Source organism: Acanthopagrus latus, chromosome 21 (assembly GCF_904848185.1).
Source record: "Acanthopagrus latus isolate v.2019 chromosome 21, fAcaLat1.1, whole genome shotgun sequence".
NCBI classification, from domain to species: domain Eukaryota; kingdom Metazoa; phylum Chordata; class Actinopteri; order Spariformes; family Sparidae; genus Acanthopagrus; species Acanthopagrus latus.
Genome location: NC_051059.1, coordinates 16641577 through 16660223, shown reverse-complemented (window position 1 = coordinate 16660223; position 18647 = coordinate 16641577). Strand labels below are relative to the sequence as shown.

The following is an 18647-nucleotide window of genomic DNA, read 5'->3' as shown; positions in this document are numbered from 1 at the left end:
GTTTTAAGCTTCTCAGTGGTATGGAAAATGTAGAATTGTGAGTATAAATAATGTTGCCTGTGATCCAATATGTTAAGTGATGAAGGGGTTTACCCAGGACAATTTTTAAATCAGTCATCCTAATTAATAATGGTCTTTCTGGCAGCCGCACCTGTACTATTCAAAAAGGAGCTGGAAAGTCAAGAGGCCACTGAAGGAGAAAAGGCCACCCTGTCCTGTGAGACATCAAGCGCGGACTGCAAGGTGACCTGGCTGAAGGGCTCAACTGCACTGACCCATGGGGAGAAGTATAGTATGGAGCAGAGAGCTACCATTCAAACCCTGGTCGTACACAAGCTGAATGTGAAGGATAGCGGAGAATACACCTGTGATACCGGGGACAAGAGAAGTGCTGCTACTCTGACTGTGAAAGGTAACAGAGCACATCTTCATCTCATCTATGTCTCTTGTCTCTTCTTGTCTTCAACCTTCCTGAAGTTCATTTTACATTCATCCATCTCATTATCAATTACTGGATCATATCTTCTACTCAGCATCTGTTTCTCTTGGAATTGACTGTCCTCGAGTTAGAAGTGTGATGTCTTAGCTGGTATGCAGTTTGACTTTTAATTATCCGCTGGCTACACTTCTTTAGTCTTATAACTTCTGCCTTAATATGTTTTGTGAGTCATCAGATTACATATGTGTATAGTGAATGGGTTTGGATTCAGGTTTGCTCGATTTGTAGTATTTTGTGTAGTTTAGTTTAGTGTTTTCTTTACAGTCTAGTACTACTGTAGATTGACTGTTAGTTGTCATTAGATTGGTACATGCTAACATCCATGAACCTGTGATCAAAGTTGTGGCATGAAGTATTGAGTAAGTATGCAACTGATTCCTGCTCATGGCTCCACCTTCTTACTGATGCAATATGGAAGCTCTGCCGAGGTCTTATCACTGACCTCCCATCATCCCATTTACCCTCAGAGCATGTGCGCATCATCCGGGAGCTCTGTGATACAACTGTGACCACTGGGCAGGATGCTGTCTTTGAGGTTGAATTGTCACATGCAGGCGTGACAAACGGGGAATGGTGGCTTGGAGACAACAACCTCCAAAATAACGATCTCAATCAGATGAGCAGCCAGGGCAGAGTGCACCGTTTGGTCCTGAAGATGGTGACCACAGATGAATCCGGGGACGTTGCCTTTGTAGTGGGGGAAGAGAAGAGTGTGGCCTGTCTTCTGGTGGAGGAGAAACCCAAAGGTAAAGGAGATGACATGGTCGCTGGAGATTTTTGCTCCCCATATCCATCTCCATCGACCAACGAACAGCTTTGTCTTGGCAAATGGAAACCAGCTGGCACCATCATCTTCAACATCCTAACTTTCAGACGTGTTTTCCCTTCTTTGCATTTAGTGTTTGCTTAAAAAAGAAATGCTATTAAAGTGCTAACACAAATATTGTAACAAAAGGAGATAAACTAGTCAACAATTTAAATTGGTGTTCTCAGAGATAAATATTCAATACTGAATTTGTCAAATTTTGCAGTTTTTAATTTGTAATTGCAGATCTTTATTCGCCAAGCTGTAAAAATTTGTGATAGCATATAACTGTCATTGTATGCATGCATGCGTTTTTTTTTAATAGCTTTGATAGTATTCATGCCAGGGCTGTAACGAAAGGGAAAAGAAAAAGATTGCATATCAATTCTGCAATTATTAAACCTAGTTTCGGGTTTCCCATATTTACAGTGCTAATTCTAGAGAAGCCACACAACACTGTTGCATTAGAGGGCGAAACGGTCACTCTGGCCTGCACCATCTCTGACCCCAAAGCCACAATCTCCTGGATCAGAAACAACGTGGCCATCCAAGCAGGTCTCAAGTATGACCTGAAGAACAATGGAGCATTCCACCAGCTTCGCATCCACAACCTGGCGCCTGAAGACTCAGGAACATATACCTGTGACACTGGAGATGCACAGTGTGACGTCACCTTGACTGTGGAAGGTAAAAAGTGATGCCACCTCTAAAAAAAAATGAAAACCCCCCCCAAAAATAAATTAAATTTCCTGATCAGATTCCAAAATGTGGCCCAAGATAGGATTGAAATGAACCACCGAAATATTCGTGAACTTCTCTCAACCACACATCCAGTCTGGCATCACTGCATCAACAAAATCTTTGTCTAGAGTCCCTAAGAGATGTTTGTCTTGTCATCTCAACTTTCTGATGCCAAACTTTCCAATTCAACATCTGATGCCTTTCACATTTTGAATTTTCACCAGGTGCCCCAGTGTACTTTTGCAAAGAGCTCAAGAACCAGGATACCATGGAGGGTTATGATATTACCCTGGACTGTGAGCTGTCTAAGCCAGGTGTGCGTGTTGAATGGAGGAAAGGAGGCATGGTACTCGAGTCCGGTAGGAAGTATGAGATGAGGCAGGAAGGGTGCGTTCAAGAGCTCTGTATACGGAACCTGGAGCCTGAAGACAGTGGCTACTACACCTGTGATGCAGGAGACCAGCTCACTACAGCTTCTTTGGTAGTGCAAGGTAGCCAATCTCAATACTTTTGCGTTTGTCCTGGAGTTTAAGGCTGATTAGTTACATTTTAATTTTATTCTACAATTTGTTCTTACACATATAATAGTAGGTTTGTTTGTAAAGACTTTATACACTTTAATGTTTGCATGGTATTTGTCTGTCTTGTATATGTGGCTGTGTTGTGTTGATATAATGCTTAAGCAAATTATACGCTCAGTGTATGCATATGTGTATTTTTCAACAGCGAAAGAAGTCTTCATTGTGTGTGATCTTAAGCCCACTGACGTCTTTGTTGGGGAATGGGCAACCTTCTCCTGCCAGCTGTCCGGTAGGGCACCGGGCAAGGTGCAGTGGTGGCTGGATGGCAACTTGCTGGAGAACAGCCCCTTTAGTGAGATAGGGCTGAGCCAGGGCCACATCCACACACTCACCTTAAAGAACTTGGCCACAGATGACTCTGGAACCGTCATGTTCAAAGCTGGCAGTTTAACATCAGCAGCCAAGCTCTTAGTCAAAGGTATCGCGTTATGAAGACAATGAGTGCAGACTGAGATAAGCAGTATCTCAGTCTTCTTTTTAGGCCCTGCAGAAATGTAATCTTACATTTTAGATCTGCAAAACACAATATTTGCATTTTAATGTCAAAGTTGTATTATTGTCACAACAATGTACAGTTCACCTGATGGCAATATTATCATTTAAATAAATCTGTGGCAATTCTCCTTGAAAAATAAGAGTGAATATACCTTGGATTATAATGTTTTCTGCAGGGTCCCTTAAAATGTTTGAAGTTCATGAATAGATTGATAGTGGATATTTTTATATTTCAGTGCTTCATCATGCATGAGCAGCATTGTTTCTCATTTCATCGACAATAACATTGGCAGTAGAGAGTTCCATGCTGTATGCTTTGATATAACCAAAACATACAACTGGGTGCAGCATCACAGCAAAGAATCATTAGAGTAGGGCAGAAAAACCTCCAGACGCATTTATCTTATTAGGCAAGTATTATTTAGGCTCATTTTATTCCTTCCCCTCTTTTGGAATTCTTCCTGAGTGCTGTATGTTGGGCTGCTGAAATGATGACTCAATGATAATCACGATTATGTTGGAAACTTTTGAGATCACTCATCGCAGAGACCCTTCATCCATCTTTGGGAAGATGGATTGATTGAATTTCCACTTTTTAAAGCTGCCTCTACTTTTGAATTGTAAAGCTTCCTCTAATTTTATAAATCTTATCATTAAAATAACGTGTGAGGTGTTATCAAGATATGTTTTTCTATATTTAGTTGGAAAATATCTACAGTGGTTGTCACCCTAAAGACATATTGTCTTCTATCTTGCATGCAGGTTAGAGAAACTGGTGACTCTAAATTGCCTGTACGTGTGAATGTGAGATTGAATAGTTGTGTGCCTTTGCAAGCTGGGAGTGGGTCCAGCTCTTGACGAAGTATAAATGACTTATGATGACAAGTGTATAAGTGATTAGTGTGTGTTAAGATATTGTTAAAGGTAAAATACGCAAGAATTTTACTTAAAAGCATTTGAAGAATTGACAAAGATTATCTGCAGAATGCATGCTAACCAGTAAGCCCCGGCAGTCCAAGGCTTTGTGCTAGCAGTGTAAACACGACCTCCCAGTCCAGGCATACTGGAGCAAAATAATGGGACCACTAGCTACAAGGCTGCAGTTACTCTGGCAATATGCTGCCCCCTTTTGAGATATATCAAACGGGTGGTTAATTCTTACATACTGCACCTTTAAAATACACATCAACTACTCGACATCCATGGCTAGACTTTCTGTGTGATTGGTAAGAATGTATTCCCTTTAACATCTGTGATTTTGGATCCCTTAAGTCATTGTTTGAGAATGTGCACTCATAGATTGCCAAGTAGAACCTGCTCAGGTTGAATTGTAGGAAGAAAAAGCATAATCGTGATTATTATCTGGTTAAAGGTACAGCCGTAAGTATACTTGTCTCTTGGTAATATAAATGATGAATAAGAGGTTGACGGATTGGATTCAGTGGAAAACAGAGTAGGCTTGGTTTTGATGATGTTAAGGTTTTATCCAAGTTTTATCGCATAGAGTTGTAAAATCTGCAAAAATCTTGTGTTTGGAAAGTGCTGCTCCACCCATCCATGTAGGCCGGTTGCTGTTTAATAACCTCCACTATCCCATCCCACTAAGCCATGCCCTAACCTCTGAGAACTAAAACCTCTAACACCAACACCTACTATATGAGTTTGGCATTTCTGTCCACTCATCAGCCCTCCTCTCTTATCAGCCTTTGAGTGTCACCATTACCCTGAACCTTGGCGGTTGGGCTTTTTGACCCCCTATCCATTTGGTGAACTCACAGTTCACCAAATGGATCTCACAGTGGACATTGGAATACACATTAAGATACTCTACCATTGCATATACAATTTGCACTTGACAATCCACATAAACATAATATTATAACTCACATATGAGCACCACAGCAACATGCTTTTGGGGGTTATAAAGCTCACATGTCATTCGGCATGTCTGGCTCTTATCCTTATATTTTATGGCCAAGCCCTGACCCTTTGACCCCTGACCCCAACCTCAGATCCCACAGTTGAAGTGGTGAGCGACATGGAGGACCTTCGGGTGGTCGAAAACCAACCGGCTGAGTTCATCTGCCAGTTCTCAAGGCCTGTCAAGGCTCAGTGGAAGAAAGATGGGCAGCCATTGCAGCCTGATGGCCGAAGGGTGGTAGTGGAGCAGGACTGGAATGTGGCTCGGTTGTACATTAGCCGTGTGTCCGCTGAAGACAGGGGCAGTTACTCCTGTGAAGCACAGGGTACCTGTGTGGTCGCTTCACTTCATGTGGAAGGTGAGCTTCCCTCCACATGGAAAGAGGACCAACCTTTCGGGAGTCTCCTCTGCACCCTTGAATCTTACAGTTCTGTGGCCAGATAATCTGATCAGTTGATGATTGTCACAAAGATTTGACTTTGATGTTGTGTTCTTCTTAAAATCTTGTTTGATTGTACTCTCTTTCTTTCTTCATCTTTCCATATGTTTTCTACAGCCAAACCCATTAACATTGTCCAGGGCCTGGAGAATGTAGAGACCTTTGATGGAGGTGAAGCTCTGTTTGAGTGCGCCCTCTCTCGTCCTGAGAGCAAAGATTGCCGTTGGCTACTTGACGGGAAGCCAGTGAAGGAATCCCCCAATGCTGAGATTGTGACATTTGAGAGTGGTCGTCGTCATTTGCTCCTACTGAAAGAGTTGCGTACTAAAGACAGTTGCACAGTAACCTTCAAAGCTGGCACAGCATCCACATCTGCCCAACTCTCTGTCAAAGGTGAGTCAGAATGAATGCACCAAGATTCAGAGCATTAACTTTACTGAATTATACATGGTAGTATAATACGTTTGAATGGGCACATTTTTACGTTTAATTCGTTCGATTTTCTCTCATAAGGCTGGCAACTAGACATTGTGAAGGGTCTGGAGGACAAGGTGGTTGCGGTGGGAGACAAGGTTGAGTTTTGTGTTGAGCTCACCGAGCCAGTCCCTTCGACAGAAATAGCCTGGTATGCTAATGGAGTTGAGATCAAGTCCAGTGACCTATGGGCTATGAGGGCTGATGGCTGCTCTTATCGCCTTGTCCTGAGACAGGCACCTCTTTTGCCACAGCAGGAAATTACATTTGCTGCTAGAGATGCCCTCTCTTTGGCCAAGCTCACTATCATCAGTAAGTGTTTGACAAAAAAGTCTTCTTAATCTTCGACTGATTTTTATCTACATTTTAAGGAATTCAGGTATTAGATTTCAAATGTTAAAAGTGCTATTTAGAGAAGATCAGTAAATGGACTTCATGTGCCATTGCAGTTTAATTGTTCATAAAAGCATTTAACTCCTGCCTCTTTCCATCCTAACAGCTGTGCCTGATCCTCCAGAGGACCCAGAGGTCCTCAGTAAGACTAAACAGTCTGTCAGCCTCTCTTGGTTCACTCCTCTACACGATGGAGGGAGTCCAATTTTGGGCTACAGGGTGGAGATGCGGCTGGTAGACAGTGCTCTCTGGCTCCCATGTCACTCTGAACCTGTGTGCAACACTGAGTTTGTGGTTGAAAAACTGACACCAGGGAGTTGCTACAGGTTTAGGGTGGCGGCCATCAACAGAGCTGGGACCGGAGAGCCTGTTGAGTTGCCTCAGACTGTGCAGCTTGGTGAGTAGATGTGTGATTTAGTCATGAATTTGTGAAATTTGGTGTACATGCTCGTTTGCATTTTACTCATTATGGCTTCATAGTACATTGTTGTTCCATTATTTGCATAAAACTAAAAGATTTTTAATGTATTTGTTGGGGTCATGTATAGACAGTAGGAACAGATGATTACACCTTTATCATTATATGTTCCCGTACCTTTAGTTAAACTTAGACTGGGTGGGACAAAATTGTGTTTAACATTAAATTGATTAATGATTGAATGTTAATTTAAGCATGAAATTGATATGTGTTTATCAGAAGTAGTTATGTATATGTATCATTTTTTGGAAAACTACTAACAAAACAACCTCAGTATTTGTGCATTTTTTATTCTTATAAACTTGAATAGAAAAACTTCAGTCAGCTATAGATTACTCAATCCTAATAGACAGCTCTACAAATGTGTTCCTAAATGTTCTGGTGTGATAATAGCATTTAGACTTTTAGTTGTTTTAAAACTGCCATGCGATATGTGCATTTGTTTTGTCATTACACAGAGGCAGCCACGAAGCCACTAGTTTCCCCAGGTAAGACATTGTTTGTTGGATTTATTTTTTTTTTGGAAACTATTTTTGAAGCCGTTAGGAATTTCCATCATGCTATGTTGAAATAAGTACAGTTTTAATTTTCAGAGTCTAGCACAATTTAATGGCTTTGTTTTTTAAGCTTTTTAAAGAACATAGTAACATTGAAAACTCCATTGACATTATAGGTCCTGATGCAAAACAGGTAGAGGCGGAAAAACTTCAGCCCAGTCTTCCTCCAGAAGCTGCTGAAGAAGGGGATATCCATGACCTATGGGAGGAATCAGCAAAGAAGCGGCGCATGAGTCGAGAGCCCACTCTTGACTCCATCACTGAGCAACCCGACGATGACAGTAAAGGTAGTCAAAAGAAAACAGGACAGAAGGAATCAGAGGAAGTGGAAGTTAAATCAGGACAGAAGGAGCAGGCTGTTGTGGCAAAGAAGCATACAGAGATTACCAGTTCCGAGGATGAGTCTGTTTCTGGTGGTCCATCTCTCGTATCCTACCTCAAGAAGAGCAGCAAGACTACTGTCACAGCCACCAACGAGGCAGGGACTATGTCCACTGATAGGTTCTTTAAGCTTTTCCAGATGACAGAGGAGAAGACAGTGCAACAGACTGATGTAAAAACAACCACAGTTCAACAGACAGCTGAAAAACAGGTGTCTACACAGGAGACTGAAACCATAGAGATCAACAAAGAAGATGAGCCTGAGCTCAGAGAAGCTGCCATTAAAATTCAAGCTGCCTTCAAGGGTTACAAAGCCCGCAGAGACATGCGTCCTGTCTTTAAAGAGACCTTCAAAGACCAGACCAAAGAACCTAATGGCACCATACATCTTGAATGTGTGGCAGAAGGAAAACCTGACAAGGTGAGATGGCTAAAGGATGGAGAACCACTGACAGATGGCAAGCACCACCATATTGATATCTACAATGATGGTACTTGCTCACTGGTCATCACTGCCATCACCACAAAGGATACTGGGGTTTACACTTGTGAAGTCACCAACAAGTTTGGAGTGTCATCTCACAGTGGTAAGGTCACAGTAGGAACGGAAAGAGAATCATCCGGACGACGACCATTGACAGTAGGTTACAGTGCTGACAGTGAGGCCGAGAGCTCCTCAGGAAGTGAGATGGATGAGTCACTAAGGCAGGCTAGCAGACGTCTCCGGCGCCTGCTGCGCACACGTCTCCCACCAGATGTTGAGGAAGAGCCATTTGTCAGTGCAGATGAAGGAGACCTGCGTCCCCCAGATCCCCACTCTTACCGTGAAGATGACACTTACATATACATTCGCTTCAACTCACGGGGAGAGGCTGAGGTGGCATCAAAGAGGTTCCAGGAGATGTTCACCATCCATGGGGTTCCTGTGGAGACCACCATACTGGACGCAGGGCACCTTAAAGTGGAGCTGCGAATTAGGAAAATGGGCTACACTCAAGATGGAACACAGACCCCCACACAAGAAAGACAGCCTCCTGCATTCATGGCTGGAGCTCAGGGTAAGAAGCAATGAGACTTTGACCATTTTGTATACATTTTAGTGTGACAGTATCATGTGCATTTACCTGATTCATGTTTCTGCTCTGTTGTATGCTTATTATTGTCCTTGTTACTTAAGTCAAACCAGTAAAACTTTTCAATTATCCGACTATTTGCTCTTGTTACCCAGCTGCTCCAGTCTTCCTGACAGAGCTACGAAGTCAGGATGTTCCAGACGGTTATCCAGTCAGCTTTGACTGTGTTGTCATTGGCAAGCCCCCTCCCACCGTTCGCTGGTATAAGGATGGCAAACTGCTGGAGGAGAATGACCATTACATGATCAATGAAGACCAGGAGGGCTGCCACCAACTCATCATTACCACTGTGCTGCCTACTGACATGGGTGTCTATCGTTGCACAGCTGAAAACAGCAGCGGCATCACAGCCACTAAGGCTGAACTCAGGGTCGATGGTGAGTAGTTATATGCTGTCTACACATTTTTTTACAAAGGTGTTTGAGTACCTTGGCTTGAGTAATTACTACGTTTTCAGTCCTATAAATGTAACATTTTTATCTATATTTAGCTGTTATTAAAACAATTTGAAAAAGACAAGACAAGACAAGTGGTCAAAAGGGTCCTCACATTGAGAGTGAAATACAAAAGCGACCTGGAAACACTGGTGTTTCAGATTGCTTTCAAAGCTCAAACTGGTTCTCACAAGGCTAACAAAACTATGCATTTAAACATTGACACACATTTTCCCCGATTTCACTATGTGATGCTGTACATCGATCTTTTGTTTCAGTGTCTTGCAGCTCAGATTACGACACTGCTGCTGATGCCACTGAGACATCTTCCTATGTCAGTGCCAAGGGCTACATGTCCAGGTGAATTTAATATAAACAGTGATGTTTACGAATATATATAATTAGTGAATATGTTTTAACATATTAATAATATTATGTTCTTCTCATGCAGGGAAACTGAGACATTTGAGTCCGTAGCTGAAGATGATCAACTACCACAAGTTGTGGAGGAGCTTCATGATGTTCATGTCTGTCCAGGTGCACCTCTTGCTAAGATGCAGCTTAAAGTGAAGGGTGAGTTTTTTTAACCAATATGAAAATGTAACTCATATGAGGCAGTCAGCAGCTGAGCAGTCTTATACACATGACTTGAAAATGTTCTTGAAATACTATTTGTCCTCCAGGATTCCCAAAACCCAGAGTATACTGGTTCAAAGACAGCCACCCTCTGCGACCCTCAGACAGGATTATGTTGGTAGCAGAGAGAGAGGTTCATGGTGTGAAGATCCTGGAGGTGAAGAGAGAGGATATGGGAGAGTACTCTGCCTACATCAGCAATGCGGCTGGTTCTGCTTACTCCTCTGCTCGGCTGATAGTTCTGAGTATGTATGCAATTGTCTGAATTACCTTCACGAAAAGCATGAGATCAAAATATATCAGAGCTAAGATGTTCTCAGATAAAGTAACAACTGCTTTTTTAAACAGGTCCAGGGGAGATTATGCCACAAGATAAAAGAGGTAATTTATCCTACAATTTAGTGCAGTTACAACTACTTTAGATTATATGATAGTACATTATAACTGTGCTTTTGTTTTTCATCTACACAGACCCCAAGGAGCACCTGGTGCCACCCCGCTTCCTTGAGAGGTTCAGCAACAGGAAGGTGAAACAAGGGGCCAGCATCACTCTGTCTGTCAAAGTAGAAGGTTTGTTTACTGTTTCATGTGATGATTTTAACATCTTTTAACACCTCCAGTAATCTGAGGACATCCAAAAACTCTCAATACTTCCCAATACTTTTTCAGGGTCCCCAACTCCTATGGTCTCCTGGCTAAAGGAGGAATCAATGGAGGATGTCCTGTGGATCAAGCCTGATACTAAGGGATACAAAATGGCAAGCTCAGGTCGCCAGCACAGCCTCATATTGATGGACGTGGGCACAGAATACACTGGCGCCTACACCTGCATTGCCACAAATAGTGCAGGGCAGTCAATCTGCACTGCACACCTCGAGGTTGATGAGAGTAAGGAAAGCAAAGACATCAAAGCACTTTATATTAAAATTATATACACAGATTATTTCTGGGTTTGATTGTAATTGTATATGTTTCTTCCCCATCCCCCCAGCACCGCAACCAAAGAAAGAGACCAAAGCATCAGAGTAAGTTTTTCTTTGCGATTTGAGTTTCAGAGTGGGTGATATATACAGTGCATTTTAAATGTATGCAAAGATATTTAAAAAATTTAACATTTTATCTTCCTCAGGGTTCTTGGGATTACAGTTAGTCCTCCAGAAGGGGAGGCCAGTAGAGGGCATGGTGAGGTTTTTTTTTATATGTATAAATATTGTCTATATTTACAGTGATACAAATGATTTGAAGAAATAATAATAATTCTGCAATAATTATGGTGTCCTTTCCTCTTGGTGTGCCTTAAGAGGGTAAAATCCCATACCTAGGTGAAGTAGGTACAGAGGAATTCCTCATGAAACTCACCTCCCAGATCACTGAAATGGTATCAGCCAAGTTTACTCAAGGTAAGTGTATGTCATGGACCATTTTGTCTGTGCAATTACATATTCAATCAATATGTTTGATTTTACTTTGAAAGACATTATAGTTAGAGTTTTCAGTAATTTCAACTCGAAATACTGACAAATGTAAGAATATGTCAGGGGGGCATAAAAAAAGAGAAGATATTTTTGGTGTTTAAATAAATGTAATCTTTTTTTTTTTTTTTTAGTCTGGTTTAAACCAAGATAAAGCATTGATTTGTTGTTCAGTAATTAGGTAAAACTGAATATGTGTTAACATTTGATACAGCAGTAATTTAGGTTGACTATGGACAAAAGGCACAGGAAGATTGGAAACTTCAGTACCACCTGTGGAAAGTTGACTGCAGTGTTGATTTTGAATGTAGCTTTTGTCACTTTTAGTTTGGACATCATCTGAATCTACTATAGAGCGTACGATATTTAGTCAACTAAAACTAGACAACCTAAAACAACTAAGATAACTATATGACAAAAACTAAATCGGCGTTTTCTGTCAGAATAAACACTGCTGCATGTACAACTAATATCCAACACTAGGTAATACTGGTGAATAGAATACACAGATTGTTTTATTCAGTGTGAAATTATTAATTATGTCGCCATCATACACGCAGCAAGCTAACTATGACCAAATAACATACTGTCTTTGAATAACATGTAGTGGACGCCTTCACCCAGAGAAAGTCCTTTTAAAATCGTTAATTTTCACCCGGTCACCTAGCGTTATCTGTTTTTGTTAATAAAAACCCTGCAAGTTGCCTGTCCATTGCTAAATCAGATTGAGTAATAGTTTTCTGATACTGCATTTGAAATACGAATGGCTTCACTAGTTGCTAATGCTGAAGATGCTAAAAGTATGCAAACTATCCACAGATTATGTTGGATACAGAGCTTCTGTTGTAAATGTTTTGTTACTTATTTGTCTGTTTTGGTTGACTTTTAGTGAATTCATTCAGATTATTCAAGAATTGTGAAAGTGTGGTTTAGTGAATGTTTAGGTACTTCAATTCTTGAATAAGAATTCACTTTGCAGTAGATGTGAGGTTTACACCAAACTTTACAAAGAGGTGCTTATTTCCTGCCTGTTTTCCAGCATGTTTTGCTGTATCCTTGAGCATTTCACTTAAAGGCTCTCATTGTTTCATACAGACATCATTTCTTTACCACTTTCACATCCATCAGTTTAGCAACCCAGCCGATTAAATGCTCATCCAATCATGAATTTGTTATTCAGACAGCTTACAGAATCACGAAGTGCTCCAGTGGATGAAATCTTGGCCCAAAACTACGAGTATGTATCCCAAGTGCTTCAGCTTCACAATTAATATACATATTTCCCTTTAGATATTTTTTTCATGTTGGATAACTTCGCAGTTGACTAGTAGGACATTTCTTTTTACATACTAGAAGAAATATGTATTATATATTAAGAAGCAGTCACAACAGTTTTCTCTTGGTTTTAAAACATTTCCCTCTTGTGCTGTCTGTGCCCCTTTATACGTACTTAAGTCTCACCAACCTATAGCTGGAATACATGCTGACAGACAGACATGTATGTGGAGAGCTCAGATAAAACCTGTTATCTGTACTGTAGCCTTTTCTTGCATGTTGTCACAAAACTAACACAGTCATGGCAAAGCATTTAGAGTTAAAACATTCTTTTGAATCAATGTTCTCTACATCTTGGAAAATATGTAATTATTTTAAAGTAGAATCTAAAATGATACCTAGACATGCTTTTAAAGATATTGCTAAGCCATAAAGCACCAGTAGATGCCAGCAGAGAGGCGATTATTGCTTGAAATGTGACTTGGTGCCGACTTGTCCTGCCCCATCCGAGCTTTGACCAACTGAGTGGAGTGTTACTAATAACTGCCACCAAATTGAAAAATAATACAAAAACTTTTTTTCATCTAAAACCAAGTGTGTTCAATTTAATGGTACATAACAGTGACAATGAAGTTTATATGTTTACATTACAAAGTGCTCTAGTTCTTTGCACTACTGAACAGAATCTTGACATGTCTTCCTCTGATTGCCTCCCTCCGTCCTTGCTGCCTCAGCTTCATTACGCGTACCAGGTGCAGACAGTGATGATGAGACCAAGACTCCTTCTGCATCACCTCATCACGGTCACTCTCGTCCTCCCTCCCTCATTGCTGACTCCTCGTCTGAGTCTGATGAGGGGGATGCCAGGGGAGAGGTGAGATAGACAAATTCTCAGTGTGATATGTGATGTCCTGATCTGCTTTACTAGAAAAGGTTGTTCAAGGTTTGTATTAAATTCTGCAATCTCAGATAGGCAGATTGAATAGTTATTGTCTTTTTAGAACAAAATTCCTTCTCATCGTACTATGCATCCGACACAATTCAGCACAGACGCACTGTTTGGAGAAACATAAAGAGGGAATTTCATACATCAGTTATAATGGACCAAAACATTTAATTTTAGAATTGTTAGTGTAGATTTTAGGGCCCACATAGCAGTTTCCTCTGGCAGAAAAGTGCTGGCTGTGTGCTCAGGAGCACAGAGATGAAGTGTTTGAAGTGATGAAGTGCACTGAGAAAAAAAAACGCTGCACATCCGTCTTATCTCTATGACAATATCTATACAACAGCCACTGTACGATCAACACTGCCTCTTTGCAGTTTAATATTGGTTTGTTTTTATTTGACATCGGGACATCAGAGCAGGGAGGATCTGGGTGCATGACATGATCTGTAGGAGACAAAAATGTGGTGAATATTATGACCACAGCCAGGGAAGAGAAAAAGAGTGACAGTAACGTCACCAGCGCCTGTCTGAAAAGTTAAGAGATTTTCAGCTTGAAGTGATCAGTGTCTGCACAAAAAAGGTTGAGCGCTGGGAAAAAAGATGCTGGGCGCTCTGCCTTTCTCTGGGCGGCTGCCTGCCGCAGATAGTCACTCCTCTTTGGGAACAGTTGATAAAAGCTGGCAATCAGAAAAAAAAATGTTTTGTGGACACAGGCCCTTAAAGTGTAGGCTTTTAAAGATATCCACTGTAAACACACAGAACAGAAATAAAACAAAGAGTGAGCATCTTCACAGCAGCTCTCTTGAAATCGGATGTGCCTCATATTTTTCTAGATGTTTGACATCTATGTGGCAACAGCTGACTACAACCCCACCATGGCAAGCAAAGAATCCATCTCACTCAAGGAGGGACAGTATGTTGAGGTTTTGGACTCAGCTCATCCCCTCAAATGGTTAGTCCGGACCAAACCCACCAAAACTACACCATCCCGCCAAGGCTGGGTCTCACCTGCCTACCTGGACAAGAAACTCAAAGTATGTCACAGAACTAAAGCCACTGATCCCCCAAAATCACATATAAATGTTTATCACAAGTGTAAATGTATTCCCTTAAGGCTGTTTAACAATTTAAAGGTAATAATAAAAATGCACATTTTTCCAGCTCTCTGCTGACACAGGTGACCTTCCGGAGACGAGTGGAGAGGAGGTGTCTGAGGCTGAGTACAAGAGGAAGTTATTGTAAGTAAAGCATATCAACGCTCACCAAACAATTACTAGAATTAAACCATGTCTCATAACAAGTTATTACGTCATATCCCTAGCCAACTGATCCACGACCTGATAAATGGGGAATCAGAATTTGTAAAAGAGGTAGACTTCTTTACCTCCCACCACCTGAAGCATGCAGATGTCCCAGATGCACCGCCTGAAGTCAGCAGCCAGAAGGACACTATATTCAGAAACATTGAAGATATCAAATCCTTCCATAGCAAGTGAGCTCACCTCTTCATGACTTTTCATTTTAGTCAGACATTTAAAAAAAGGCAGTAAAGAACAACAAGATTTTTAATGCATCAATTTCCCACAACTTTTGCTTTTAGGGCATTCCTCCCAAAGTTGAATGATTGTGAGACGGATGACGATGTAGCCATGTGCTTCCTGAAGAGCAAGGAGGGCTTTGAGAAGTACCTGCAGTATCTTGTTGGTCAGGGTTTAGCTGAATCTGCTATCAGTGACAAGACTGTCCACCGTTTCTTCAAGGTAACACCAGAAACTGTTATTCCTCATCTGTGAGCTTTGTTTGTTTTTCCAGCCTAGTTGAAGCTGTAATTTATTTGGTATTGTACCACTATATTATTTTACTTGCAGTACTTGCCACCATATAAATACCCTGTCAAAGGACCTATACACCAGTATAGTTATTTTAAATTAAGAATCTTCCTTTCACTACATTGTAGGAGTACACTGATAAAGTCCAAGCCAGTGCAGACCCTGCTGAACCCCCTGTACGCAGCATCAACGCCGGCCTCCAACAGCCACTGGATAGGATTCAGAAGTACAAGGCCATCCTCAAGGTGACAGCTGTGGCACACAATATGAATGAATTCTGGTGATGTTCAGTTCCCTCCATAACATATCGGAGCACATCACTTGCATATTTAAGTTATAAAAATCTCTTCTTCATCATCTTCAGGAGCTCATTCGAAACAAGGCAAGAAACGGCCAGAACTGCTGCCTCCTGGAAGAGGCGTACGCCATGGTGTCTGCACTCCCTCAGCGCTCTGACAATACACACCATGTGTCCATGATCGAGAACTATCCTGCCACACTGGAAGTATTAGGAGAGCCAATTAGACAGGTACATGTGGCATTCTACAGTGGTACAGTGGTTACTGACATAATTAAAATAGTTTGATTGTTCTTGTATTTAATTTTTTTCTTTTGAATCCAGGGACCCTTCCAAGTGTGGGAAGGGGCTCCAGGAATTAGGTCGTCCTCCAGAGGTCACCACCGCCATGTCTTCTTGTTTAAGAACTACTGTATTATCTGCAAACCCAAGAGAGACAGCAACACTGATACACAAGCATATGTCTTCAAGAACATGATGAAGGTAAGATTTTTAATATCACACCTCTTTTTCATTAGTATTTTCTTCCTTTCTTTTTCTTCAGCAGCCTTAATGGTGTTTGTGTCTGTATCTGTCATCCTGTTGCAGTTGAATAACATTGATGTGAATGAGACCGTGGAGGGCGACGATCGTGCCTTTGAGATCTGGCATGAACGTGAGGACTCTGTGAGGAAATACACCTTGCAGGCTCGAACTGTTACCATCAAGAACTCCTGGCTGAGGGACTTCAGAGAACTGCAGCAGCGATACAGCATGCCTGCATGGAGTGAGTTCACATTCACACACGCTCTAACTTTTGCCTGTAACAATTTCATCACTCACAATGTTTTTTTTAGTATTTTCAGACTTTCAAACATAACCTTTCATGATGAATATCTTTTCACAGGTCCTCCTGACTTTGACGAAATTCTGGCAAACTGCACCGCAGAGCTGGGACAGACTGTTAAACTGGCCTGTAAAGCCACTGGCATACCCAAACCTACGGTCACTTGGTACAAGGGTACGTCATTTATTTTTTGTTCTAGGGGGAGTAAAGGCACATGCTCTTAAAGCAATATCCAAACAGCATCTGAGCCCAAATGTGTTGGATTGTTTTACTTGTTGGATGTAGATGGACGTGCTGTGGAGGCTGATCCTCATCACATCATCATTGAGGACCCTGATGGTTCCTGCACACTGATCCTTGACAACATGACAGCAGATGATTCTGGACAATACATGTGCTTTGCCACAAGCTCAGCCGGCAACGCCAGCACTCTGGGCAAGATCACTGTTCAGGGTAAGTGACATTGTGTGATAGTGTCCTAAAATACCCCAATGCTTTGGTTTTAATTGTAATGGAACACTAAAAATGTCAGTAATGAGTCAACTGTACTTTAGTCATTTTTTAGAGAACAATCCAGCATATGTAGTAGTCTCATGACTAACCTCTAAAGTGTTTAAACATGAATTATATTTTAACATATTTCCTGTAGTGCCTCCTCGTTTTGTGAATAAAATGAGGAATGCTGTATTCGTGGCCGGTGAGGACGCTCAGTTCACCTGTGTCATACAGAGCGCCCCCAGCCCCAAGATCAGGTACGCACACATTTGTGAAATTGGTTTAACATTTTAATTAGATTCAGGAGGTCCTTTTAATCTTCTGTTGCCCTGTGTGTTAACCTCTTCCTCTCATTTCTGGCTGTGTGTACCTGTTTATGGTCAAGGTGGTTCAAGGATGGCAGGCTGCTGACTGACCAGGAGAAGTATCAGACGTACAGCGAGCTCCGCAGTGGGGTTCTCGTCTTAGTCATCAAAAACCTGACAGAGAGAGACCTGGGACACTACGAGTGTGAGGTTAGTCAACATAAAAAAAAAGTAAAACTAATATTTAAGCTAATGTATAAGGTGTGGGCTATCAAAATTCCCTCTCGTAACAAAATTCAGTGCAGTTCTCAGCCATTTTAATTTGGCTCTATAATTGTTTTTACACCCAAGAGTTGAAGTCAGTTGATATTAATTAGCAACAATCTTTAAGACTCTAAAAATATATTCTCTTTTTGTCAGCTGTCCAACCGTCTGGGCAGTGCCAAGTGTGCTGCTGATTTAATTCCACCCTCTGCTGTGGCTCGTACTGGTGAGCAGGCTATCACTATCGAAGGTAGGAAGACCAACTTAATCCTTAAAGAGACTCTAATGCTAATCATGCTTTTAATGCACCTCATATTCCATTTTATCAACTGTAGCTCTCAGATTAACCACCTCTATTTGTCTTTTAAATGTTGTTTATTCTGCTTCTCCCTATAGTTACAGAGCAGGAGACTAGAATACCAAAGAAAACCATCATCATGTAAGTATGAAAAGGCTAAAATGATCCTTGTGAGCATGTTTGTTACCTGGTCGGACCTTCTGCAAAGGTGGCAAAAGTACTGACATTCTTTCCTCAAGTAAAAGTACAGGCTCTGAAAAATGCGCAAAGAAGAAAAGTAGAAAGTATCCCCCTGAGGAACATTTCCACTGGCCATTTCTGTGCAAAGCTAACTGAACCTCACATGATATTAATAGAATTCAGAGACTATTCAACTTAAAGCCAGAATCAGTCAGATGATCGTGATTGTTGTGTCTCATTCCCAGGATGTCAAATACAGATATTATCAGATATTAACAGATATAACAGATACAAATACCAATCTCTGCTTTTGCTTTGAAAGTATTACTCGCTAAAAGTTAAAATGGACTAAAGGCAACTTGGTCCTCTTTCATGCGTGTGAGCTTCCCTTGGTGGCCTCATGTATGCATTGTTGTGTAGTATTTAAAGCCTGAGTGTAAAGGATTCCATCACTAGGGTGATGAGAGGATGGGCTGTCTTCACCACGGTGCT

The 18647-nt window shown here is 41.3% G+C and overlaps 1 protein-coding gene across 10 annotated transcripts in view; it reads left to right on the top strand.

Annotated features, from left to right (window-relative positions):
- LOC119011284 (obscurin-like) overlaps window positions 1–18647 on the top strand; it is a 58053-nt gene that overhangs the window by 36147 nt on the left and 3259 nt on the right. For 7 of the 10 annotated variants that reach the window (XM_037084265.1, XM_037084264.1, XM_037084262.1 and 4 more), the window contains 37 exons: window positions 146–412; window positions 967–1245; window positions 1734–1991; window positions 2270–2536; window positions 2772–3044; window positions 5134–5400; window positions 5599–5874; window positions 5995–6267; window positions 6455–6745; window positions 7285–7314; window positions 7500–8822; window positions 8993–9274; window positions 9610–9691; window positions 9783–9904; window positions 10015–10212; window positions 10316–10348; window positions 10439–10537; window positions 10637–10855; window positions 10959–10992; window positions 11097–11149; window positions 11269–11367; window positions 12620–12676; window positions 13449–13588; window positions 14494–14694; window positions 14822–14898; window positions 14982–15152; window positions 15261–15420; window positions 15618–15734; window positions 15854–16018; window positions 16112–16270; window positions 16376–16553; window positions 16674–16787; window positions 16899–17066; window positions 17263–17365; window positions 17494–17623; window positions 17834–17927; window positions 18074–18116. In XM_037084265.1, coding sequence (XP_036940160.1) covers window positions 146–412; window positions 967–1245; window positions 1734–1991; window positions 2270–2536; window positions 2772–3044; window positions 5134–5400; window positions 5599–5874; window positions 5995–6267; window positions 6455–6745; window positions 7285–7314; window positions 7500–8822; window positions 8993–9274; window positions 9610–9691; window positions 9783–9904; window positions 10015–10212; window positions 10316–10348; window positions 10439–10537; window positions 10637–10855; window positions 10959–10992; window positions 11097–11149; window positions 11269–11367; window positions 12620–12676; window positions 13449–13588; window positions 14494–14694; window positions 14822–14898; window positions 14982–15152; window positions 15261–15420; window positions 15618–15734; window positions 15854–16018; window positions 16112–16270; window positions 16376–16553; window positions 16674–16787; window positions 16899–17066; window positions 17263–17365; window positions 17494–17623; window positions 17834–17927; window positions 18074–18116 — 7102 coding nt within the window. The remainder of the gene's footprint in view (window positions 1–145; window positions 413–966; window positions 1246–1733; window positions 1992–2269; window positions 2537–2771; window positions 3045–5133; window positions 5401–5598; window positions 5875–5994; window positions 6268–6454; window positions 6746–7284; window positions 7315–7499; window positions 8823–8992; window positions 9275–9609; window positions 9692–9782; window positions 9905–10014; window positions 10213–10315; window positions 10349–10438; window positions 10538–10636; window positions 10856–10958; window positions 10993–11096; window positions 11150–11268; window positions 11368–12619; window positions 12677–13448; window positions 13589–14493; window positions 14695–14821; window positions 14899–14981; window positions 15153–15260; window positions 15421–15617; window positions 15735–15853; window positions 16019–16111; window positions 16271–16375; window positions 16554–16673; window positions 16788–16898; window positions 17067–17262; window positions 17366–17493; window positions 17624–17833; window positions 17928–18073; window positions 18117–18647) is intronic. The other 3 variants (XM_037084260.1, XM_037084261.1, XM_037084266.1) reach the window with 3 other exon arrangements.